At 41.5% G+C, this 26,669-nt stretch overlaps 1 protein-coding gene across 1 annotated transcript; it reads right to left on the bottom strand.

Moving 5' to 3' along the window:
* Positions 1-5,652: 5,652 nt before the first annotated feature.
* ALKBH3 (alkB homolog 3, alpha-ketoglutarate dependent dioxygenase) lies at positions 5,653-25,747 on the bottom strand. Its single transcript, XM_066187883.1, has 9 exons — positions 25,652-25,747; positions 24,159-24,271; positions 22,959-22,993; positions 22,036-22,083; positions 20,365-20,468; positions 19,010-19,098; positions 15,938-16,147; positions 9,050-9,148; positions 5,653-8,488 (listed from the first exon to the last, which is right to left on the bottom strand). The coding sequence occupies exons 1-9, from the start codon at positions 25,719-25,721 to the stop codon at positions 8,396-8,398; spliced, it is 861 nt and encodes a 286-aa protein (XP_066043980.1). The 5' UTR covers positions 25,722-25,747; the 3' UTR covers positions 5,653-8,395.
* Positions 25,748-26,669: the final 922 nt, after the last annotated feature.

Below are 26,669 nucleotides of genomic sequence, written 5' to 3'. Positions count from 1 at the left end.
CTTTGCAGCAGGCAGGTATTGGCAGAGCCTTAGCTGCAGGATTGGAAATCTCCAGAGGCAGGAGATTTGGCTTGTACTGCAGCACATTCTGCTTCCAGCCTCCTGCAGGCTGGAGGTCTCCTTCACACCCTGAGCACCATGATTTCTGTTCCCCAGAGCATGAGATGAGAGAAAAGCCTCAGGTAATAAAGCATGAGGAGAATTCCCTAACAGCACTTCCCATACACTGGAGGACAGCTACATGCAGCAAGGCACCTGTAAGTAGTAGCAGGAGGCTCAGCTGCTGCTGGGATCTTTGCAGGCAGCTTCTGAAAACTTATTTCTACTAAAGCCATTTGCATGAGAAAGCTCTTCCCAACATAGCAGGGAGTTGCCATGATGGGCAAATTCTCTGAGGGATGTTTCAAAATGGGTATGTCCAATGTACAGATTATAGGAGCATGGAAGGATTTTTACATCTCAGCAGGCAATCTGCCACAGAAATGGTGCCCCCTTGACACTTACTGAGGTTTTAAGGTAATTTTTAAATAAAATAGCATTTTAAGAGAAAAGGTTTGTCACATTTGTGTATGTCTCATTTTTATATATAACTTGGCCATTTTTGCTGAAAAGAATTTCTTTCTAAGACTCCCTAAAGTAATGAGTGGGAAATTCAGCCAGGTTATTGATTCCCAACTTGTTCTTTTTTTTACAGAGAGCTTCATGGTATGATCCTCCTCAGCCCATCCCTGAAGCCTGGCTTCTCTTTCCTCCTATTCCCTCTTCCTCAGTCCCAGACACAGCAGTTTTACAGGGCCCAGGTGAGCCCAGGCCCAAGAGCTCAGCAAGGTTTACTGGCACAGGGATACCGTGGGGCTCACCATGCCCAGAGGTGCCTCTCACTAGCTGGGAACTACCCTGGGAGCAGTTGTGGGAGCAGGACCATTTCCCTCCGGCGCAGTGAGGATGCACCCACAGCACGGCTGGCAGACATGGCAAACACTTGTCAGTACTTGTGGGAAGCTCATGATCCCACACAGTTAATACAAAATAGGTGTGTTCAAAGCTCCTTTTCCCACCAATATATCTGTTTCAGTCCTGCCTGCCTTTTAACAAGTTGGAATAAATCCCATAAACCTTCTGCCCCATGCCATTAAGAGAAAGGACAGACTAAAATGTTTGAATGTGTGAATGCTTCTCACAGAAATGTATTATTTTATTCTCTACATAGAATTGTTTGTAAAGTGACAGCTGAAGTGAAAAGTCAGTATTTCAGTTGCACTTCACAAGTTAACAGCATTTGGCTGTCATCACACCACTAATAATTAATGTAGTAATAAAATTCTTTGTTTTGAAAGAGAGCTGCAAAGCATTTCCTGACAAAAAACTGCTACATTAAATTTCCTATGTTTGGCCTCACAGGCAGCAGAAGGGATAGCAGCTTTTCCCAGCACTGTTATTGATGCATCAGGTCACAGTGATATGAGGATACAAGAAAAAAGTGTGGTTCCAATGACCAAAGACCTGTGATTGCAGAAAACTCAGCTCTTTAAAGAATGAAACTATACTTTGAACTAATTAAGATGCTGACTGCTTTGAATACTCATCCTGTTACAAGTTGCTGCCACATGAAGTAAAACCTCTAACCTCCCAGGGCTTTAACTGTCAAGGTATTACCATGTCCAGCTGTTACTGTGAACCTATCAAGTAAGCAGCACAGAAATTAGGATTTCTATTTCAGGACATTCTGTCTCAGGTTCAAAACCTGGAAGAAATGTTCTGCCCCACAAAATTATTAAAAATGTCCAGGAAGAAAAAAGACTTTCTGTGTGCAGGGAAGAGCTTTGCTGATGAATCCTGGGAATTTCCAACCCTTCACATGCTCCACACTGGAGCTGGTGGCCGGGAAGGTGCTGATGGCCATGCATTCTGTGCTGCCTCCTGGGACACAAGTCAGCTGAAGAGCAGAAATGCTACTGGCAAGGCAGCAAGGAGAGGAGGATACTCCTGTTCCTTGCCAGGGAGGCCCAGAGTAACCCAGAGCTGTCAGAGCACTTCTCGTGGTTTCTCTTCTGTACCCAACTGCTGAGCTTTGCAAGAGCTCAACTGAATTATTTCTGAGACCTCCCATCCTATCTGATTTGGACAAAACTGACCACACATCTCAAATATAACATGGAAGGCCTGACCAGCAGAGGGCATGGCCACAATGGGTCTGGCTGCCTTGGAGTTCAGAAAAAAGGAAAATCTTTTCTATATGAGTCAAGGTTAAAAATCTTAAGTTGGTGCCACAAATCAGATCTTAACACTCCTGATAGATTTTTTTCTTCCATTTTCTTCTGCAGCTAAAAGCACCGTAGAGAATCCACTTATTTCAGTAGAATAAATTTCATTTTTTCTTCTCTGTATAAGTCTATTTCTAAGCAATCAAGAAAGAAATCAACTGTGGTCTAGAGATTAAAACAAAAGTTTCTTGACAATTGAACTAACAGGCTTCAAGTAACCTAATCCTTGAGACATTTTTGTTCAATCTCTAATGTTTCTGGGACTTTGGAAAAAAATTGTAACAACCAAAGAAGCAAATTGCTGAGTGATAGTTCAGCAACTGAAGCCCTGCCTTGCAAAGAGGAGCCAGAGTGGTGCTAATGTGGAAAAGCAGAAAGAAAAAAAGCATAACCCCATTCCTGTCAGATGAAAGTCCATAGTGCCCAAAGCTGAGGAATGATCTTTTCTAAGGTCACTAGAGCCACTTTAGTCTCTGCAAGGGAAGTAAAGCCAGGAGATAACTGGCGAGGTCACCAGGAAAAAATGATCAGTGCAAAATACAGGGACATTACAGAGAAGCAGCCAATGCTCAGGACATTTTTGCTACCTGTGGCTGCTGCAGCACCAAGATGCTGTGTCCTGTATCTACCCTGCCCTGCCTCACTCAGTTCTCTCCTTGCCCTGAGGCCTGGGAGGATTTCTTCAGGCTGGCTTGTCAGCTTATTCCAGGGTAACAATCTCTACTCTGGCATGAACTGTCACGACTCCATCAATACTCTGAAAGTGCAAGTATTGGCAGACTTTGCATTATGTAGTTTGTCAGACACTGTCTCACTGATGTGACCACCACTTCCCCTCCCTTTCCCTCCCACTGCTTCCCAACAGAAACCACCACCAGGCAATTTTTAATCCCTCTTCTACCACTTTCCCTTGCTTCTCCCAAAAACTTGGGGGTCCTGCACCTTGTGGCCTCTCCTCTCCAAGCTCCTGCAGGTACCTCAAGCTAAAGGCATCCCATGTCAGTTGGACAGACTGCCTCCTCCTTGGCACAGATCTGCCCCCCCAAAAAAAACAGGAGGTGGGGAAACTGGGAACCATGTAGATTCTGCATTCTGACAAACCAGCCAGGGAGTGTGGGTTGTATATCTAGGCCAGTACACCTCTGGCAACTCAAATCTCTGCTCACTCCTGCTTTATCTTTTGCTGTCTGCATCAGAAGCTCTTCAGGGTGAGAAGCCTTCCCACAGCCCTCCCTAATGATGATGAGGACCCAATGATAAGTCTGTGGTAAGTCACAGCTACAAATCCCATCCCATCCAACACTGAGGCTCTTTCTAGTCCATGTGTTCTTCCAGCTGCATGGCAGCCTGCCCTGGCACAAGGGTGTTGCTGGAAACACATATCCAGGGGCAGAAGGCTGGCGCTGGCATTTCAGAGATCAGCTGTAATGTCAACCCACTCTTCAGCATGTATCTGTGTGATGCCTCTACAATGGGAGCAGAGCAACAGAACAAGTAACACCCTCTGTGACAAGCAAAGCAGCTGAACACACAAGTTTAGATGGAAACAACTTTCAGCTGAGCACCATTCTGATCCAGAGAGCAGTGTCTGTCAGGATGATTCCATGATGTAAAGACTTTGCTCTAAGTCTTGCTCAGTCAGCAAAATCTCCTGTTTGAAGGAAACAGAGTTTCTGTTTCTGCTGGGAAACCTGAATCAAACAATGGGGGCCATGGAACAGATGTCTTTGCTCCTTATTCTGATTAAAATTCTTCAACACAGTCCCCACTTTCTTTACTTAAAACAAGGCCTCCCAGCTCTCTCGAGAGGTGCTTTTCCAATGTCAGCCACCAAGGACCTGCCAGCTTCAAGGGAGCTGGCAATAACTCCACAGAGCTGTACTGAACACTACACAGAAGGAGGAGGTAAACAGGGGAGAAAGCGCACATCTGTCACCTTGATGAGTGGGTGACTCTTTGGGAAGGGCTAGTGCTGTCATGGTCAACCATCACCAGTCACTCCCAAGTGTGCCAAGAGGAGATGATAGCTGCAAGATCTCAGCAGAACTTAGATGCTGACAGGCCAGGCCAGGATGCTCCAATTTAAACAAATTATCCAGGTTGCTATGGAAACCTCAAGGATGGAAAAGAAGCACTTTGAAAACAAACCATAGTGAGGCAGATTTCCTATCCACTCCTAAAAGGTTTATGACCAGAATAGGCTAAGTGGGTGTTAAATGCTTTTGAGCTAAAGCAATAGTAGCAGCACTTGAGGAGGAGGCATTATGGATTCATAGCACCCATCAAAAACACATCTATCCCTAGGCCCCAGGAGAACAGTCCTCTGTATTTTGCCAACACTACAGTCTGAAAATTCTGACTTCTTAACCCCTTCCTGGCACCCTGTCTCCTTCTCCATTACTATTGTAGCTATAAATTACTATTTGTAGCTATAAATTACTACGTATAGCTATATTAACCCTGTAAGTCATGACAAACAGAAAAGACACAGGTAGAATTTATCTGACACAGATGAAGTAAAATTATCCATAGCTATAAAGCTAATCAAAACTGAATATCCTACAGAGCTCTTTTTCACAAAAAAAACAAACCCAATAAAACACAAACAAACAAACAAACAAAAACCAAAAACCCCAGAGCAGAGAAGTGACAGAACTTGGCTACTGATTTCAAATGGTGTGTGATCAGATCAACCCACTGTGGCCCAAAAGTGCAGCATTGAATCAGATATACTCCAACCTCCCCAAGAGTTTGTGCTTGAATATTCAAGTATTCTGTGACAAAATGATTACAAGTAGCATAGGGACAGAGTGATGCTTGACACCAGTGTGGTTAATTAGTAATGTTATTGCTTATATAGCTGTTAAATAAATGAATGGTTACATTGAGACCCAGTTGTGTTTTTTTTCAGAACAGCTCCATCCTGCATGTTCCTTGAAGAAGGCAGGCTACTATCCATCCTTACCCAAGACAGCTTCCATTCATCTGCTCCTTATCATCAAATCTAAGGGTCATTTCATTTTGGAAAGGGTGATGGCTGTTTTGGAGAAGGGAATCTTACCTGGGGTTACTAGTAGATTCCACCTGTTTGAAAGCCAGAGAAAAACAGTTTTGAAGAATGCAATTTTTTAGCATCTTTTGGAAGAGATACATACTCTGCTGAAATCTTCAAGGACCCTTCCAACCCAAACCATTTGGTATTTCAAAGAAAAGGAAAAAAGTAAACCCACAGTTTGTATCTTCCACATAAAAATAACGACACAGAGGTGTTCTGTAAGCAAAGCAGCTCTGAGCAGCCACTGCAGCCCCTCAGATGGACAGAATCTGATGCCAACCACAAAAACAAAACTCAGGCCAGTCCCCTGCCCTTGAATCCTCTGCGAACATATAAACAGTATATTTTACTTTATTTACACCTTAGTGTACACTGAGTTTAAATCATTTTTCAAAAAGTTTTTGGCTGAGAATACCACAACAGTCCTGAGAAGGAAGAAAAGCTTTATAACTGGAAAGTAATTCTTTTGGATGACATTTTTTGAAATACTGTTTTCAAATCCATGTAACTAGGGGAAAGGTTCCTCCACCTATCTTTAAGTTAAAGAATGAAATCTCACTCCATATTTACCATTCTAAACATGCTGCCCTTTTGCACCTGACTGCAACAGCAGAAACAGCTGAACAGCCGTACAAGAAATGTGCAAGCTGCCCTGGTCTCTAGTGAAAAATCTTTAGGTGCCATGGGAACACTACCAGCGCAAAAACTCTCAAATCTCACTTTTGTGCACACCCATTTAGAGAACTCAGCAGGAGTGCCTGTAGCATTCAGGAACAGATTTCAACCAACAGGAAAGATGTCCCTGCAGAAAGGTCTCGTGAGGAGCACTGGGCTGGAATCTCCTCTGCTCAAAGCCATTTCCTGCTGTCTTGGCAGGCAGGAGGTTGCAATTTGCTGCTACCTGGTGAGCTGACTTTTTTGGCGAGGAGGTGGGGGAAGGAAGGAAGGCCCCACAAGCTCCCAGCTGACAAAGATATTTGACCTCTAGGCCAACTGTTCCCCTTGCAGCCAGTGCACAGAGAAGAGGCTGGGGAATGATGCCATATGCCTTCTCCTCACTGTCAAACAGAGTTGGATACAGTGAAGCTGACACGTGAGAGAAAGCAGGATGCACTAGTCTCCAGCAACAAAAGGAGCGCTGGAGGATAGAACATTTCTGCTATAAATCATTTCATTTCTGGGGAGAAAAACCTGGTCTTTTCCCAAATCAAAGGAAGTAAAGAAACTAAACCAAAATTTGCTAACGTTACAAAGTGAAACCAAGAAAAGGAAGTGAAAAACCGCTCTTCCACAACAGTATCAGCCTCCAGGGTCCTGCCATTAGTTATGCACCATAGATTCACTGAATTCAAATGAGTTGCAATTTCCACAGACTGAGATTTGGGAGGTTCAAGTTTCCAACTCATCCCCATCTCCTACTCTTCCTTGCAGCCTGGCTGCTCTTAACACAGTGAAAACAAATGGAGCTTCAATTAATTGGTACAGGCAAAAGTGTTGCCTTCTCAGAATACCTTAAGAAATGAGCACTGTCCCTTGGTTAAGAAAAACCACTCTCTGTCAGGACTGCCAAACCTGGACACATACAGAGATGGATACTAGGCTCCAATGATACAAAGAAAGTAAATATGAAAATGTCTGCCTCCTTCAACTCTGATTCCCATGAAATACATCACAGAGCCTAGACAAATGATTCAAATGCAAGGAAATAACATTAAAAATACTCCAAAAATGTTTCTGTACAAATTGGCATGAAAGTGAAGACATCATTAGATAACAAAGTTAAGTTTCCTAGTAACATTCATTCATTTTAGAAGAATAATGTATGGTGGTTTAGGTAGAGAAGCTGTTTCTAGGAAATGATTCTGCCCAATTTCAGACCACAGCAAGTGAAATGGCTCAACCTTTATGTCCTTTATGTCATCAGTAACATTAGAACAAAGGCATAACTGAGTATTAATAACTTGATTGTTCTCACCAAATAAGAACTTAAACCACAACAAATGCTGGCTAAGAGAAGACAGATATTTTCTCAACACCAATTTATTCTTACAGTGAAGAGGGACATTAGCTGGCTTAACAAAGCTAACATGTTACAAGGCATAGGGTATTTATTTACCTGTGCTTAGATCCTACTGCAGGCAGACAGTGAAGATGGACCAAACCTATGATTTGATCCAATATAGTGATGATATTTACCTGCAGTAAGAACTTAATCACACAGGCAGCACTCCTGACTTAACATCCAGATGGCAGTCATCAGCCCACTGCTTCCCAGCAGCACGTGAGCAGCAGCAGGCAAACTTGAAGGATTCCAGCAAGTCAGCCTGGAATCTGGTCTGAGGTGCTGACTGCTGATCTGTGACAGCAGAGGCATAAGAGATAATCCTCTGAGTGATATTCTTCAATGTAATATGCACTGACCCAGAAGCAGGGTTGTCAGATGTCTCTGTTGCTTGCCTTTGCCTTGTCCTGTCTACATGGATAAACAGTTAGGATAAAGTCTGACCACAGAGTGCATGGCAGACGAGAGCCTTGACCCTCTGTTCTGCTAGACACCAGTGTAATTCAAGTAGTTATTTAAGTTATGAAACTGATTGCTTAACTGGAAAAGACTCTGCAACCTTTAGATAAAAAGCAGTGCACCACCCTTTGGTGAAATGAGTAATACCCAGAGATCATCACCAAGTGCAGCTTTCTCATTTCTGTACAGACACATAGAGGTGGCTTTACATCACAACTTGGGAGTAAAGGAGAGATAAGACAAGGTGCAAACCATGTGCTCTCACTGAATCTGTCTGCTCCAGCTGGGACCTCTCAAATCTTTCATGTGCTTTGTGCTCTTTTAAAAATAATCACTGTTCACAAACTTAAAGCCTGTGATTTAGTAACATCTAATAACATATCATTTTTGTCCACGTAACACAGGCAGCTTCTGACTGCCAAAGATCTTCATAAAATCAACTCTTTTTCCCGTGACTTCAAGGAACTGTTCCTGTAAGGCTTCCTTTAAATCTGTAGCAATCTATGGCTCTAGATCTGCTGGGGGTGTATATCCAACAATGTCCAAAGTGGTTCTTCACTTCCAAACTCCATCAGGTTCTGGATAAATGATCCTAAATGTCAAGTTTATCCGTTCATCTCTAGAATGATACTCCTTAGGCACTCGATGCTGTAAGTGGCATTAGGAAAACAAAACAAAACAAAAAGACAACAAAACAAAACAAACAAAAAAAACCAACAGCATGAGCTTGTGCATTTAAAATACAGGTAATCAAACAAAGACTAAAACTTTTATTTCCTGCGATGACTTTTTATTCATATTTCTAAACACTTAGGTAAGGTAAAAAAAATCAGGTTCTGACTGGACAGGGCCCCTGAAAACAAAAAGTCCTTGTACATTACTGTAGAATTCTTAAATTAAGTTACAACTTCTTGATATTCCAAGTTTCTATATTGATTTTGCTCTTTTCACTGCAGGCTGCAACCTTCATTGCTGAACTTTAATGCTGGAACACCTGAACTGATTCCTACTGCACCACTTGGCACATGCAAGCAAACCCATTGTTTCTGTGGGTGCTTTCAAAGTCTGAGGCAGAAAGCAATTCTAATGCTTTGGAAAACAATTGTGCCACTGGAAGCAGAATGTCTCATATCTGCATGGGAGTGCCTCAGTATATCTGGAAAACTGCACTGCAAGTAAAGCACATAAACAGTGTCAAGGAGTTCTTACCTGCCAATCCTCCTGGGTGGCTCCTTCCATCACCAACAGAGTCCCGTGATCAAGTGGGATTCTAAGTCTTTCTACATATGTATAGTCTCCATCCTCTTCCTAAAAAGAAACATTAGACACTGAAGAAGAAGGCATGTGCATGTGGTAGAAAAACAGTCCTTTACAGCAGAGCTTAAGAAGCCTGTGAGGGAGAAGGAGGAAGCTCTTCCAAGATCAAGAAGTCTAAGTAAACCTCACTGTACCTGTATTTCACATAAAGTCCAGGAGCCAAGCATCTGAATGATGAAAAGAAGCCATTGTATCTCACTACCTGGATGCCACAGGTAAAGTTCAACAACCAGTTCCTGAATTTAGTGTAAAATTCTGGAGTGAGGCTGCAAACCTTATGGAAACATCTTAAACAGTTCAGTGTGGAGACATCCTGCAATTTCCACCCTAGATTCCAACAGTTAACTACTTCATCAAAAGTAACATCTTCCTGTTATTCTGAATTTCTCGTGTTAAAACATTACATGCTGCTATGGCACTAGCTTCTGGAAGAGGAGTTTTTCTTATTAAAAAAAAAAAATCTCCTTTTCCTATAATACCCTGTAAAACATGTTGTCTTAATCACCATGAAGCAAAACAGAATGCTAGACTAAACGACAAAAACTTTGCAAACTTTTTTTAAGCCTTTAGATTATGTGCTACTATTTTAAAACTCAAATATAACTACTAGACATGGTGACACACCCCAGCAATGCTCTCACACCTGCCACGTGAGTGGGAACACCAACTCTCTATTGCTTTGCACTATCCTTTCCAACTTTAAATCAGATTCATACACTGCTAAGTCAAGTGTGTTGTAGTCCAACTTGAAGGAGGTTTGTCCTTTTAAAAGTTCATGGCTTGCTGGAAAGCTCAAAATAATGAGGTAGAGCAAGAGATACTGGGAAAATTATGTCCTAAACTAAAACAAGAGTTTGATTTTCAGAAAACCAACTGGGAGTATGTGTGTGTTTATAAATAAGATGCAGACAGAAAGAGGACTGCACTTTCTAAAATGCAAAAGAGCTTGGTTGGTATCAAGTCAGTATTAAGGAATGTTTTCTTATCTTCAGTGGAAACAAGGAAAAAAAATTCAAAAATACTTATTATAAACATGACTGCTGAGGAAAAGCAGAGAAATATCACTGCACACAGTTTCTATTTCAGAGGATTGCATCACTTCATTTTGTGATGGACAACAGTGGGCTTATTTTTATCTCTTGCTCATCTTGATTAAAAAGGAATTGTGCTAAGATAAATGATTTCAGAGAAAACACCCTTTTGGCTTAGAAAAGTCAGCATGTAAAAACAGCAAGTACTTTCTGGTTTAAATGGGACATCTCTGAACTCCATTTTACTTGGCAAAAGAGATTTTTATGTCAATTTGCTTTGCAAAGCAAGTGAAGTTAAACAAAAAGTTTTTACTTTCTTACATGTTATTACTGTTGACCAAAGAGCATTTCAGAAGTTTTCTTCCTAGAGCTGACGTCAGACATACAAAAAACCTCACTTGACTTTCAGAGGTCAAGAAGTTTATGAAGGGAATTTATTTTTGACATCTAAGGTGGAAAAGACTTTCTGGTAGCAAACATGGAAAGTGTGTCAGATGACTTCTTTACGTTCACTTTGTAACTCTATATAGGTACCACAAAACCACCTGCTTACAAAAACAGGTATAGTAAAGCAACTGTTCTTTTTAATATATTAGAATTTTTGTAATCTTGAGTTACATATGTAACGCAATCCAAACTTTACACTATCCAAGTACACTGGCTAATTTTTTTTTTTTTTAATCCTTAATTGCAGTAACTACAGTTAGTAAGTAAGGAAAACTCAGTGTGAGTTGATAGGAAGCTGTGAATACGAAAGAATTCCTGGACTCAAGGTTGTTTTCTTGAAATGCTATCAAAATCAAAAAGAGAAAAGACCTTGTATCAATCTATATAAATCACCCAAGTTTGTTTCTTAAGTCTCAGGAAAGTTTATTGCCATAGTGGTAGGAAATGGTTTCTGGACAGTGTAGAGGAATCTTCTAAGGAAAACTAAATGGAAACATCCTGTAGAAGAATGTATAAATAATAATGCAGTTATACAGGCAAATGATGCAAAATCATTTTCAATTGCAGACATCAGCATCATTCATGGAGAATACTGGCTTCTAGTCTTCTGCTTCACCTATTTACCTATTACCAAGAGAATTATCCTTACAAAGTGCAGATCTTGTATTTTTCAGATTTCATCTTGATTGTATCCCTCTTTTCCAGTTTACATCTCTACCACCAGCTCTGTAAACACCCTCCTCTACAATGAAGTAGTTTCACCTATCAGTACTTTTGCATTTAACATGTTTATTTTCACTGTCTCTGACAAAATCCTCACTGCAGTTCTTTTCTCTAGAGATTCAGTAATGACGGCTATCAGCTCTACTGCCCTTTCCTCACATAACACACTGGCCTGCCTGCACAAGCCTACCTTTAAACTGCCTCAGTCCTTCCGCAGCTGAGCACTCCCTTCCACCTCTCTGCTTGTCTACAGCCTCTTGAACGCTGCCAATACTGTGGACAACAGCTCCTCCTCCTCTGCAGCCACTGCTGTCTGAGTCTCTTTCATGCCAATCTATAAGTTCAACCCACTTCATCTTGATCTAAATCTCTGCTTCTACCACGCTCCACATATTCCCACATTCATCTTCAATTAGGTCTGTTAATACACAAAGGGTTATTTTTCTCCTGTTTCCAGAAGTGCTAGGAGGTCTTTATCTTCTGCTAGGAAAAATGACTGTGCTTCTGGGATTCATCTGAAGGACAGACCCCTCTGAAGGCTGATTTTTGAACATCACAAACACCATGCTATTATCTAACAGGTGTGAAGCTCCCTCCCTTCCCAGCAGCCATTGGTTTCCTTGCTTATAGATGGAAGAAGAGCAAGCTCACAGCTGGCTTTCCAACTCCTTCCACATCTCACACGGCCATTTGCTGGACAGCCACCCAGCTGGTTCCTATGGCACCCACCCCTCTGCCACGTGACACCTCCCACTGCAACGGGGAGATAGTGGGACACCAGGTATCACCCTTCCCCCCTCCACTAACATTCCCCACTCAGCTTCCACCAGGACACAATCACATAACTGGCACTGTCTCAGAGCTGAGCAGTGAACAAGCACTAGTAAAAAATGGTAGCGAGGCTGTATCAGAAACACCCATCCCACAGAGTGAAATCAATTCCTCTCGATTGGGAGGATGAAGTCATGTCCAAGTGGGCCTGGGGGCTTAAGGCTGTGTGGGAATGGGAGGAGGTCACAGGCGGTGACACTCAGGCTGTAGGCAAGCACAAGAGGGCTCACTGACTCAACCAATAGCTGTGTGAACTGTGTATGAATCACAACTCTAAAGCAAACTGTTTGTCTCCTGATTTCAGTGTAGGCAGGAGCTACAATGATGGGGGCAGGGGGAACAAGGAAGCAGGAGCAAGGTTAAACTGATTTACTGGAACTGGAAGAAGAAAATAGAAGAAACCACATCACTGTAGACTTTTAACTATGAAGTAGGCATCCAAAAAACCCCTGAAACCATTTATAGCAAAGGAAAAATACCAGCTGCTATCATGTAACTGGTCCAAATAAACAGAAAAGGCTGTATTTAGAAAAAAGAACACTTAAAAAGAAAAATTCCAGCAGGCAAAATAAAACAGTTTCTAGAGTCATGTTAATTCCCATGAAGTCTCCTTATTCCAGTGAGGAATTTACACCTGAAATGTATTTGCAGCATTTTTTACATGCACTGGGCTGAAATCCCAGTAAGAATTATTTCTACTTATCCACAAAGGATGCTTGTTTAAGAAGATACAAATGGTCTATGCATGTCTCTACACTCCTTTACCCTCTACTAAATGATGAAGACTTACTCAGTACAGTGCACACCAAAAAGAAAAACAGAAGAATGAATCTTTTTCAGCCTTCTGATGTTTGTATTTTTATAGTGGAGTTTTTCACAGATTCTCATGTAAACAAAGTGATTGTTTATCATTCCTCTCTTGATGGACTTCTGGTTTGACCAGTGTGGTTAGAGAGGTGTCAATCTCATTTGTCCAATCCATAGTCATTGCCCAAAATCTATAGAAATCAAAGTTGAGAAATAGACTTCCCTCTTTTTTGCCCTGATGACTGACTGCGTGCGTGTCCTTCATGTCGTGTCCTCTAACGACAAATGAACCTTTCATTACCCTCACCCTAGAACAATTTTCAGTATATTAAAAAAACACTTAAACCTAAGTAACTTTTTTTTCATTTTTGCCAAGCGAAAAAAGATTTCAGATTGTGTGACTGTTTCAAAGTAACTCACTTAAACACTACCAAATTACTAACGGACAACTGTCAAAACAGGCACAAAAATGCAACCCATCAACACTACTGGTCATTTTTTCAGTTAGAGAAACAGGATTTTATTCACTATCAGATTCATCCACATTTCAAGATATAACCTAGAAAATATTTGTAGAGATACCAACACAAACAGAAGTCTCTGATCTAGTACTCTTCAACTGTCCTTCAAGCTGTGAGCTCACTTGTGGTACATACTTGTTTTGTATTCAGCACATGATCCCACACAGGCAACCACATTTTTTCCTAGTACCATTTATCCACAGTGATGTTCTACCATAGTATTTCTCATCTTGTATGTTCATCTAATCTTTCATCTCAAAAATACTTAAAAGCATTTACAAGAACAGAGGGAAACGAAGGCCTTTGAAACCCTAGAATCTGAAATAGCACAATGTTGGCCCTCAAAGAGGTTTAATTTTGGGAGGAAAAGAATTTAGTCTCTATTTCCCTCCTCAATGAAGACTAATTCTGGAAAACCCAATGTACTGATACTGGCTGATACTGAAACCAGGGAGAGTCTGAATGCCCGTGATGACTGTTAATCTGAATTCCTTTTCCCTAGATTACATCCCTCTTCCTGTAACTTGCTTTTTAACAAAGGAATGATCAAACTTCAAAGATCTACAATCAGTTTTAACTTTCTCTTAATGAAAGACAGAATGCTACAGTATAATAGAGTATGAAAATTACTTCTTTGGTGGTACAGCCTGAAAGGTTGTAATTTCCATCAGAGCCTCTTGTAACTCCCCCTTGGCAAAGCATCTATTGTCATAGGATGCTCTCAGGAAACTTCAGGCTTTGGGAACGTGCAAAGAATACGCAATGTGTGCCATGTAATTATTAAAGATGAGTTCCCTTAGGCATGGGACACACTTAATAGCAATTATTTCAAACATCTGCACACAGGGATTCTACCTGAGAAAAAAGGTATGTCACACTAGGAAAAGGAACACACTTTACAGCTAGTAAGACTCAGCTAGTCAGAAACATCATGTCAAAGGCGCTTAAAAAATGAGGAGAGCTTGAGGGATACGTCTATAAAAAACCATCCACCTCTGGAAGAAAAGGGAAGAAATCGTGCAGTATGGATCAAACACAGCGGCCAAGTACAAATGGCACAGACTGAATTTCCCCTTGGCTAATAATCAGTGTCTTTTCAGAAAATCCATAAAAAAGGCATGTTACTCAAGAACTAGGATTGATTTTTAAGGCAGAACTTGCAAAGTTGATACTGAAGTTTAAGCGTATTTTATTCTGATTCATTGTTGGGAACACAGGCATTTCTAAAATGAACCGAAGGACCATTTACAGTTTTCTAGAGGAATAAACTTTCCAGCTGATATTTTGTTATCAACACAGCATCAGGGATACTTACTCATGCTATGTCTACTGACAGACTGGTTGTATGATCTAATGCTCAGGGACCAAGATTAAATTCACTTCAGGCAACAAAGTATTTACAAATTGGAGAACTGCTGAAAACTACCAACTACTTGTTTCCTGGTTCAATTTCTGACCTTCATCCAGACTAGGTGACCCAAAGTGAATATTGATGGGCAGGCTTCAGTATGTCAGCATAGAATTTTCCTGCAGGCTGGTAATTATCACCTCTGCTTTCTGTACTATCTACTCAGAATAAACAGCAACACAAGGAGATAGCAAACTACTTTCCAAAGTTGTCAAAGACTGCACAAGCAGAAAATTCATCTGAAACAGGACACCCTAAAATAAGGCCTGTATTCTCAACCCTTGTGAATCCCTTACTTGGATAAATACAAACTGCAAATTTTAAGCTGGGTTATAAACAAAGCATTCCCAAGCACAGCACTTTATCGAAAAAGAGTACCCACTACTGAATCACCAATTAACTCCCAAAAGGATATTCCACATATCTCCTTATCAAAATAGAGGATCTCTGTTTAGCCTGCAAGTATGATGTGAGAGCTTCCAAGGCATTTTATGGAAAAGAAATGAGCTTTTTCCCTTTTGTTCACTGCCCCTCAATCAGAATACACACACGTCAAAATGCAAACACTGTTAAGAGGATTTTCACTTACAAGAGCAGTCAGAACTACTCTTCACCCCATGTACACTCTGCATTACATAACACTGGCCTGAGCTTAGGAACATGGTAGCAACTCTTTGATTTATTTGCACAGTATAAGTCCACTTCCAGCATCACTGATGTCATTTTAAGTACCAGGAAGGGCCCTTATTTGGGCAGAAGACTGCCCAAGTTCCAATTTCACTGCAGCACTACACTACACTGCTGCACATTATTAGGGTGCTCCCAATCCCCATCCTCAGGATGTCATGGCCCATGCAAGAGATTTCTTCATCCCTACAATTATTCCACAAAACTCTCCAAGTTGTGCTTCCATTAACTTTGAAACTCTACAGTGATTAAGTTCTCTTAAATGAGGAAAACAATAAACGTATTAGTAGCTGTAAGACTCTCTCAGTGTGACATGAAAACTCACAGGGGAAGGTTTTTTCCTCATCTCAAAGGTCCGAGTAGCGCCAAAGCTGAGTGAGGCAATGACGGGATTTTTTCCCAGCGATGGCTCGTCATCACTGTGCCAGTCCACACTGTCCTTCTCATTTCGGTAGAGGTTGCAGAGAAGAGAGTTGAAGGTGTAGCCTGTGAACTCCTCAATGCGCTCCCTCAGCATGGTCAGCAGAGGATGCCACTGCAATCAGCACAGAGGGGACTGTAAATGCCATGAACAGGGCAGGTAATGCAAGACAAAAGGCAAAAGCTACTAAAAAACAAAATAGACACTTTAATCACAATAAACCTAAAATAAAACAAATGACTCACAGCAATTCTGATGATATTTTTAGCAGAGCAGAGGAATGGGCTGGGCTTTCTGAAAAATATGCATGCTACCCATCACTAAATACTAAATCATCTCTTAAAACTCTGAAGCCAGGCTGCCTTTCATACTAATGGAGGCAATCAGTGACTAAATGACACTGCTCTCAATTGCCTGCAGCTGTTGACAGAGAACAAGAGGAAATGGTTGGTGTAACACAGCCCTCTGCCCCACTCTGCTAGCACAGCTTGTTGAGCTCAACTCATCACCTCTTGGGATTTTCACTTCGACATGGTAACTCTTCAGTGGTCACAAAATCCATGCCACTGGCCCTGGATTTCATGCTTCCCTTTATTAACATCTTGCTGAGCCCACAGCCCAGGGAAGCTCTGCACCATTCCATTACAACTAGCTCAGTTATTTAATGCTATAAACTTACATCATAACTTTCATCTGTCAGAGTGCTTTTAAGAACTACAGAAATATATGAAGGGGAAAAAAAAAAAAAAAAACAACCAAAGCAATGTAGGCCAGAATTTTTGCCCATTATATAAGCAGGAACATAGATCAAGAGAGGATAAGAGACTGATTCCAAATCTCCCAGTGCACCACTGGCAGAAGAAGCAGCAGACAGCTGGAAATATTTTCTAGTATCCACCTCTAATAAACAAGGCTGCACTACCTTCTTTCCAAGCTTCCCCAAGTTTAACAGGTATTTAACTTATTGGTTACACTGCAAGAGCCTCAACATACCATCTTTCTCTAATGGGGTATTTCTAGCTAAGTCATGCCTTCAATGATTAATGATCATGTAAGTAATTAATTCTAGATAAACACAGCTTGCAGCTATGGAATATGTCAGGAAAGCAGTAATACTATCAAAAAAAAAAAAAAAGTTTTCTTGCAACTGGGCTGCCTGAACGTCCAGAAGAGTCCAAGAAGAATTACTGAGAGCACTTTTCAGTGGCCAACCAGGACTAGATGTCTTCAACTCCCATCACAGAAGTAGGTATAACTAAAATGTTACCATATGATGAATTTTACAATGCAGTTGAAAGCCCACTACAAACCTACACCAGTGGAAGTAATTTTGTTGAAACAACGCTATCACTGCTTACAGAGTAACATTTTCTAATAGCAAAATTCATTTAGGCACAAACACTGGATTATATCTAGAAGTGCTGCAATCACATCAATTCTTACCAAACAAAAAAGGGAGGGGCACAAAGCTAATTACTCCTACAGATCAAGTGTTTAAGGGAGTAATCAGTTTTGGCTAAGCTGTACACTAAATTACATTTTACTCAGGATATTTTTGTGATAGAAACCCTCTTCTCCAGGTAGGGACTGTGCTCTTTACACCATCCCCTACTTCTTCTAAGCTGCAGGTACTCCCACCTGCAAAGCCGTGTGAAATGTCAGCGTGCCCATGTGCAGTGTACCCATAGATCTGCCTACAGGCAGCTTCCAGCCATGGCTTCCAGCTATGCAACTCCTCCAGTGCATCTCACTTTCTGCTGGAGTTTCTTTCTCTTAGTAAAAAGCAGAAATATTCAGGAATAAAAGACAGAACCAGCCTGAGTGACTCATTTAGGCCTTGCACCTTTTGGCTGAGAGAAACAAGCCAGTGGCCCAATGAGAGCTAACTCAGAACTTGATGCAAACTGAAATGAAACCTTGAATTCAGGATATATGGACTCTCTCCAATCTCTGAACAGCAATGGGTTTCACAACAGGCAGTTCTGAACTGGATTTAAATCATTAGCATACAATAGAATGATTTTGTGAGGGCACTTCCAATCCCGAAAGCCATTCAGCTTTCAGAAAAGACCATTTAAAATATTATTTCACTAATGAGTACCAAAGAAATGCCTCTTTTCCCACCACAAGTTCCATAGGTCGTAGAATTTTTAACTACAATATTTTTGAGACTACAAAATCTTCACAACTCATCATGTTAAATAACACCTTTCCAACTCTTCCCAAACATCCCACTTTGGCAGCAGTTCTGGGACTTGGGACATTTTTCTCTCATGCTATCCAGCTTTCAACAGTGACACCTAATTACTGCCGTGGAAATTTTAAACAAAGCAATACCAAGACACAGGCTGATGGGACAACAGGCTGAGAGAGAGAGAGACGGACAGAAAACATGAACAAAACATCACTGAGTCACTCAGCAGGTTTTTAACTCTTCCAAAACAGTGTGGGAAATGATATGCTACAATCTGGAGTTGCTAAGCAAATGAGCTGCATGTGTGAATTTCGTAGTATCCACATAGGAATCAAAATGTGCCTAAACTTTCATTTAAGAAGTATTGAACCTAAGTGTTTCTGAAAGTAACTATTTCAGTAATTGGCACTACTGTATCTTTATAACAAAAAAATCAGTGTGACTGTGTGCAGTACAATCTCCCACACAAAGATGCTTAGAGTAAGTCACCCAGAGCATATCAGAGTTTTGTCCAACGCTACAGTGACCCAAAGCAAAACTTTAAACTCTAAAGTAGTAACTTCCTTTTGGCAACTACATCACACTGTTCTCAGTCAACACACTCATAAAATGTATTTTATAAAACTGACCACATTCCAGTAGAATTCACTGCTGATCACAAATGAAATGCTAATAGATTCTCTAGATGACTATAATAGAGTTTAGAGGGAATTTCTGTCTCTTGATCTCTGCAAAGGATTTCTCTGTAGACAATAATAAAACACATGCAAACATATACATACATTTGGATTTGGCTGCATTGTTATCCTGGAGTACGTGTAAGGAAGCTCCCCATACCAGGATGTAAGCCGTGGTTCCTCAAAAGATACTTCTGAAAAAAACAGGAAGACTTTCTCAGTTGCCTTATCAAAGGATTTGAAAATGGAAATACGATGCAATTCTGCCAAGAAAATTGATTAAAAAGAGACTGTCCATTCACCTAAAGATAAAAAGCAGCCCCTTAAAAACCTCAGCTTTATGTAATGAACTCAAAGGAAGGAATGAAATTATCCAAAATCAGGTGTGCATCTGCAGGAGGAATTACCTTGCCAGAATCTTGAAAACATATCCATTTTCTTATGTCTGTATGCCAGACAGAGCAGGGACTGGATGAGTTAAAGACAGCAAATGAAACTGAAATTTTATCTTGTTTTATGTTCATGTGGTTCTGGTGCCCAGTGTGCTGGCATAAGCTGCAGGACGCAGATGGATCCACAGGAAAGGGTGAAGTAGAGAGGATGTAGCATCCTTGGGACATTACAGAAACAAAATGTAGCAAGGCTGGACAAAATATTTTGTAAATTAGGTGTGTGCTCTATGGTATAACATAAACATCAAGTTAAAAATACTTTCAGCTTCTGAAAAGACTATCTTGGCAACTATTTCTCATGCTTGACAAGTAGCATTCACCATTATACTGTCCCTTTATTGCCAGCCAAGAAACACACACATTGAAGACATTTTCCAGCCCCATCCAGTAACTACTCTGATACATTATCTTACATCAGTTCCTGACTGAAAGTGAAATTTAGCTGGAACAGGTGCCCCTTAGTGAACAAACCCAGAATAGCAGCCTCTTCTCCTACTGCATACTGGAACTAATAACTAAAGCCAAAGGAAAAGGAACATGCTCTGCTGGGAGCTGCATGTCATTTCAGCAATTTCAGCATGCTGCTGACTTTCAGTAAAAGAGGCAAAAAAATATACCTCATGAAAGAAACCTCCAAGAACAGTTTTTGCAGCATTGCTGGAAGACTGTGTGATGGTGACCAGACAATCTCAAGAAATGAGTGAAAAAAAAGAACTGGAGATGTCAGAAGAGACAGTAAAATTCCAAGACTTTTAAGACAGGCAGTTTTAATTTGGAAAGAACTCGTTTAGTTGGCAATAGTATCACGGTATTAAGGATTGAAAACTAAGCTGCAGTTGTCTTCAGATACGCACAGAAAACCCGCACTGAAACTTGAAGAAGTGGTAACACTGAAAACAAAAACCAATTCTGAACAACAATTAGAGTCTAAACAACAATTGTAAACACAGATTCTGTTATGGAATTGACCTGCGAAAGACCTGAAAAGGGGGTCTACACACTCCTTACCCTGTCTGATGTGAGTTCGCTGACCCCAGGGTATGTCTTGGAGGAGTTGTTCAAACATCCAGTCTGCCTGTTCTGAGTTAATAAAGCCAGGAATCAAATGAATCCTAAGGATGAAAAAGAAAAATGGAAGGAAAATATTTTCATTTCCAGGATTCCCAGAGGAGTTAAAAATGGCTGTAACACATCATATCAGAAGTCAAAGCCCAGTATCCTGTTTCTGATCACAGCCAAAAGCAGATGTGAAGGAAAGAACAGAAGGGCTCCTGTTGAGTCTTACCCTCACCAAAAGTATGCAATTTCTTTTCAAAACTTAAAAAAAACATACAACAGCCAACAACATACAATGAATTCCAGAATCAGCCATATGCTGTGAAAAAATGGCATCCTTCTGCTTGTTATTAACTCCACACCTGATAAACCAGATACACCTGATTATGGTAATACAATCATTAAGTAAATAATTGCCCTTTATTCATCATTTCCACATCACTTAAAATTTGATAGCCCTTTATCCATACTGCTATTCCAATTCTCTTTTTCAAAGGATAAAGGAAAGTATTTAGCATAAGGACAGTATTTAATGTCTCCTATTTTTTCATTTCCATATGTACATCTAATATTTTGATTGGACTAACAGTCATCCAAGAATGACAACCACTGTGGTGGGCTGCAGAGTAGGAATGCTGCTAACAGCAGTTTACTCCCACAAGTATTCCATGTCCCAAAGATCTCACTGTAAGAGTATATAATAAAGGTGTTTAAAAAGATGCAAATCTGATTATTAACTTTAGAGAAATATGTATGTTCCATCAGTGTATTATGAAAACAAACTCCAGAAAATGCAGGATAACCCAGCTGACTGTGTATCTTGTCTCTTCCCAGCTGGTCAAAGCTTTTACTTTTCAAAATGCTTAAAAATGTATTTGCATCTTTAGAAGAAACTAAGATGAAGGCACAAAAAATAAAATAACACAATAATCGGAAGAAATTAAATAAATGCAAAAAAATTACTGTGTCCTTGGCATTTTTTCCACTATTAATAAAAATCTATCAAATTCAAAAGAAGAGGATTAATACTGATATTGCAGCTAAGTCAGCAAGACAAAATGTATTTTAGTTAGTAGGAATCACAGATTAAGTAGATTTTGCTTTGAAGTGACCTGAAGCTGAAATAATTAAGGCATGGCATATAAGCAGAAGGGACAATCCTGAGGTCACCACAATTTCCTGAAGTCAAATGCTTTTATTAGATTTATTTAAAACAACTCCAATTTACAGTTCCAAGTTTTGGGCCACTCTTAACTGTACGACACAGACATCACATACTTGCTAACACAGGAATACTGATCCAAATTTCCAGCAGCAACTTACTGTGAATCATGACACAAGTGGACACAGCCCCTTGTCCTTATTCTAGAAAGAGCACCAGATGCAGTACACACCAGAAGTCAAGAGGTTTATTTTTCTTCTCTTCAGTGCTGCTCAGAACCATCTGAGCAGTCCCTGCTACCTGTCACCCAAAAGTACTTCCAGAAGTACTCTAAACAGATGATGCACAGCAAGTGCAGTGTGCAGCTGCTGAAGTCAAAACCCTCTGCAGAGACTGGACTTCAGAAAGCTGAGTTATCACCACCCCACTCTGCAAAAGCAAGTAAGGCTTCATCCACTTACCTAGAAATATCAGTTGGTCCCTTGCTGAGCTCATACACACCAGGCTTGCTGAGGACGTAGAAAGGAAAGACCCATCAGAAAGACAAGTAAGAAATTATCTTAGACTGAGCAGCACAGACTAGAATTGCTGTAGGCCTGGACTAGGGAAAGTTTTCTTCAAAAAAGAAAAGAAAGTTAGAAGAGGGAAGAATTAATGTCCTGGACATAAAGGTCAAAGTAAGGCAGCAAGGTGTGCTGCAGAAGCAAATGAGTTTGCATGTACTTCCTGTCCCTCCTTCCACCAAAGGCCCAGTACTGTTTTAGGGCTCTTAGAAAAAAATAAAAGATGGATGTCACAGGGGACCTAATGGAGTCAACCATATATTACTGCACTCAGATCACTATGGTTGCATTTACAGGTACACTGAGAAAGAAAATTCTACCAAGATGGCCAAATTGAAGCAAGCTGGATTTTCAGGAACTCTAACTCCACCATACACCGCCACACTTTGTCATGCTGCTTGCCAAAGTTATCCTGGGAAGATCCCCATTTCACAACAAAGGATAAGTGACAAACCAATACCCAGCTTCACTGCAAAACCATCAGCTACTTCTCTGAGCCCTGAAAGAAGCTGCCATACCAGCTGTATTTCTGGTATATTCCAGAGTAAGTGATTTCCAGCATAGTTTACACTGGGGCTGTCCCAGAAAAACGTACACTGCTAACCAAAGGAGCACACCGGCAATTGTGCTGAACGAGAACGTCCAACTGATCATGATTACTGGCTTCCCAGCTATACCAAAGGCATAAAAACCAGTTAACAGCCTTGGGCTCTCCTGATAATACATTTAGCTCATGATAAAAGGGTTAAAAGTCTACAATTTCTACTCTTCCCAGCCACGATGACAGAAAAAGTGCACAGAGAAGTCAGCAGGGTACTCACTCTATCACACCTGCCTCAGGAACTCTGCGCTCCACCTGAAAGGGAACAAGACAGTACACAGGAAATATTAAAGTATCTGGCACTCTCCAGTCAAACAGAACTCACAGTCATCTGCAGTGACACTGTGTAGTCACACACTGATAAGCCAGTGAGAAAAACACACCTCAGAGCGAGAGGGAAGGAGTAACACCTCAGCCACTCTCTCCTCCCAGAGACCAGAAACTCTCAAATGCGGCTTCCACTGCAGGCTGGTTTTTAGCCATCAACTGCCCCCTAAAGGACACTGATTTCTAAATTATTTGGATCATCACAATACTTGCTATTTATCAACTGCAATCAAGAAAATTCTTATCTTTGTATTTATGAAAATATCCTTATGTAAAGAAAAATTCAGAGCAACCCTAAGAAGCGTGAACAAACTGCAGGCCTCAGTCAAATGAGCAAAACACAAAACATCAGACATAGCAGGAGCTTACACAGTAAAGCTGCCTGCACAGCTGAGACAGCTGTATTTTGTTAAAAGACAGAGTAGTTTAATCCAGCCTTGGCTATCATTCTGGTTGTCTCAGGGATTTATGCTTCTCTTCTCTGAGCTCAGTGGAGTTCTGATTTGCAAGGAGTTACTGCATTGAGCCAAAAAAGAGGATCAAAATATAGTACTACATAGATAGCAGGTCTCTGCCACAGGGGAAAGAGAATCTTCCCAGGCCATCTTCAATGCTTTCAAGCCAAGATAACAGCCTTTCAAATAAGTCTAGCTTAGGAAGAAGTGTTCATGATTATTTTTTCCCCAAGCAAGGAAGTACCGTCACTCTGCAGAGAGTACAATATCCTTCATCAGCTGATGGGACAAAGTCTATAAAATAAATTCCATGCTCTTCCCCTCTAAGAAGTTAAGACAGACACTCCACCTGAGGAAAACAAGAAGAGCTCACACCATGTTTAGGACATTGCACACTGAATATTCAGTAGAACATATTCTTTTGGGTCTCTAAAAAAAAGAGGAGTTACGAACAGGCTAAACAGAGGGACTGTAACTTTCTGTTTGCCATTTATGCAAAACAATTACCAACTCTGCTTAGTAAAAGCTCAAAGTTCAGCTCAGATTTTAAACAATTGACTATATTCTCAAATAATTTCTACCTATCCTTTGAAGTTTAATAACAGATGAGATTCTGCTAGTTACCCTGTAATTTTTACCTCTGATGGCTTTTCAAAGACTAATTGCTTTTGAGTGTGAGGCTGAACTTTCTGTCTCCATGCTGGTCTGGCACTTGCGAGGGTAAGGCTGCTGGCCACAGGTGCCTTAGGTGCTAAAACAAAGAAAGAAAGAAAAAAGATCACATGAACTGAATATCACTATACTAAAAAATATAGTTAGGAAAAACTCAGGGAATCATTCCTTGGAGTATTCTCCTATGCCAGGCAGAAACTTCAGGAAATTGCCAAACCTAAGAGTTAAAATTACACGGGAACTGATTTATGTGTATATATATATTTGTTATTCATGGACAAACAAAACTAAAAACATACTTTTATCAGAAAGGATAACATCTATAACTTTTCAATTCTATGACAAACACCTATCACACACCAGCAGAAAATGCTCCATGCAGCTAAGCGGCTGCCCTCTGTATTCCTTTTCTTAGGCAAAAATACAACAAAAACAACCCCCTAAAAATACAAAAAAAACCCCCACAAAACAAAACAAAAAAACCCCACAAAAACAAACCAAGAAAACCCCCCAAAAAAAACACAAAAAAAAACCCCACCAAAAAAACCCTTTTATTAAAACAGGATTTTTAAACCAGGGAGAAAGTGGAAGAGAAACTTTGGCATGCCACTTCAGACGTTTTATTCACACATAGAAACAGGCTTTAAAATGGGCCTAGAACACAGACAAAGTCTTCACTCTGAGTAATTCAAACAATAAGGATTTTTTTTTTAATCCCCCTAGGAATAAGAGCAATGAAATGCACCTGTGACAGAAAATTTTGCGGTCACATGTACAAGTCAAAACAGTTGGCTATTCTTTTTCATGATTAAAAACAAACCTGCTTGCCTAGGATGCTCAGTCTGAAGAGATACGGGAGCTTTATGGAAACTATAATCAGGTGTTTCGAGCACGTTCACAAAACCAAACCACTCCCTCCTGCAACACCGGAAACCTCCAAAGTGTTCCTCTGCCTCTGCACTCCTTGGTTTCAATGTTTGCTAAAAAAACCGTGATGCTAACTGCATCCCTTTCCGCTACTTCTCTTTATTTTCCAATGTTTTCACCGTGAAAAGCCGAACGAAGGCACATAATGCGTTTTACGGATAACAAGTGGCGGCTCTCACAGCAGTCAGCTCCACCAAACACCATTCGGGTCACTCGAGCCGCCCGGAGACGCGAGCGACGCGCTCACCTCAACGTGCGCGTTGGCAACACATCCGCACCCTGCCTTCCGCATCCAAAATCGCCGCGCCCCGTGGCACACGCGCAAATTTTACTTAAAAATACTGGGTTCGAACTCCCGCAGTTCAGTCACCGACGGGAACGGGGCCAGCCCTCCGGGCCGCGCAGGGCGGTCGGTGAGCGCAGCCGGAGACCGGTCCCGCTGCCCGGTGCTGGCCCCGGGCGCCCACGGACGGCAGCGGAGAACTCCTAGCCGTCGGGAAGGAAGGGAAGGGCGGCCGCGGGCGCTCCTTACCTGCGGGCCGCCCCGCCGGGGCCCCGGCCCAGCCGCCCTGCACACGGGCCTGCCGCCGCCGCTCCGCCATGCCGGGCGCGGCCCCGGCCAGGCCCCGAGCCCCGCCCGCCGCCGCGCCGGGCCCGCCCGCGGGGGCAGAGCTTCAGTTAAAGGCGCCGGGCAGCCAGCGCCGCCCGCCCCGCCAGCCCCGCGCCGACACGGGAGACCAAAGGCACGGCAGGCCTTACGCGGCGCCGGTAACAAAAACAGTCTCGGAACCAGCAAAGGACGGGACTGATGCTACCAGAAACTCCCTCCTATTTTCTCACAGGTGCCCAGGGTAGTCCCAAGGACGTGGACAGCTATTAAATAGACATTAGCTCCAGCACCGAGGTGAACAAACATTCAAAAGCAAAGTCGAGGTAATTTAGATTAAAGCGCAAGTAAAAATTAGGTAAACAATTAGGTGAGTGATTCCCTGCTGCAGCTGGGAAAACAGAAGACCTCAGAGGGCATGAGAGTGGGAACTCAACCTGCAGCCTGCCACCACATGAAGGAGCATCAGGGGCGTGAGACCCTCCTTACCTGGGCACCCCTCCATCTGTGCCAGTTGGATGTGCACGCTACTCCTTCTGTCATACCTTTCTGAACACCTTCAACAGTTAGAAAATTGTTATTTGCAAATAATTCTTTATTAACAGTTTTAATAAAATTTGTGTTCTGATGATTTTAAAGTATCAGCACTGTAAAATCATATAATACCCTGAGTTGGAAGGGATCCACGAAAATCATCTAAAGTTCAACTCCTGGCCTTGCACAGGACAGCCCCAAAAATCATACCATGTGCTTTTTGACAGTGTTGGCCAAACACTTCCTGAACTCTGTCAGGCTTGGTGCCATGTTTACCTCCCTGGGGAGCCTGTTCCAGTGCCCAAACATGCTCCGGGTGAAGAACTTTTACCCAATATCCAACCCAAACCTCCCCTGACTCAGCTTCATGCTGTTCCCTTGGTTCCTGTCACCGGTCACCACAGAAATC

Source organism: Chamaea fasciata, unplaced genomic scaffold (assembly GCF_029207755.1).
Source record: "Chamaea fasciata isolate MVZ Bird 193981 ecotype frontalis unplaced genomic scaffold, bChaFas1.0.hap1 SCAF_7, whole genome shotgun sequence".
Classification (NCBI taxonomy): Eukaryota; Metazoa; Chordata; class Aves; order Passeriformes; family Sylviidae; genus Chamaea; species Chamaea fasciata.
This window is presented reverse-complemented; position numbering and strand designations above follow the sequence as displayed.

Coding starts and splice junctions, on each gene's coding strand:
- ALKBH3 (XM_066187883.1), bottom strand. CDS start 25,721: ATGGCGGAGCGGCGGCGGCAGGCCCGTGTGCAGGGCGGCTGGGCCGGG. Junction 22,994..24,158: donor TCTTTGAAAAGCCATCAGAG/GTAAAAATTACA, acceptor GTTCCCTTTCAG/GTGGAGCGCAGAGTTCCTGA. Junction 16,148..19,009: donor CAATGCAGCCAAATCCAAAT/GTATGTATATGT, acceptor TGCTGATTGCAG/TGGCATCCTCTGCTGACCAT.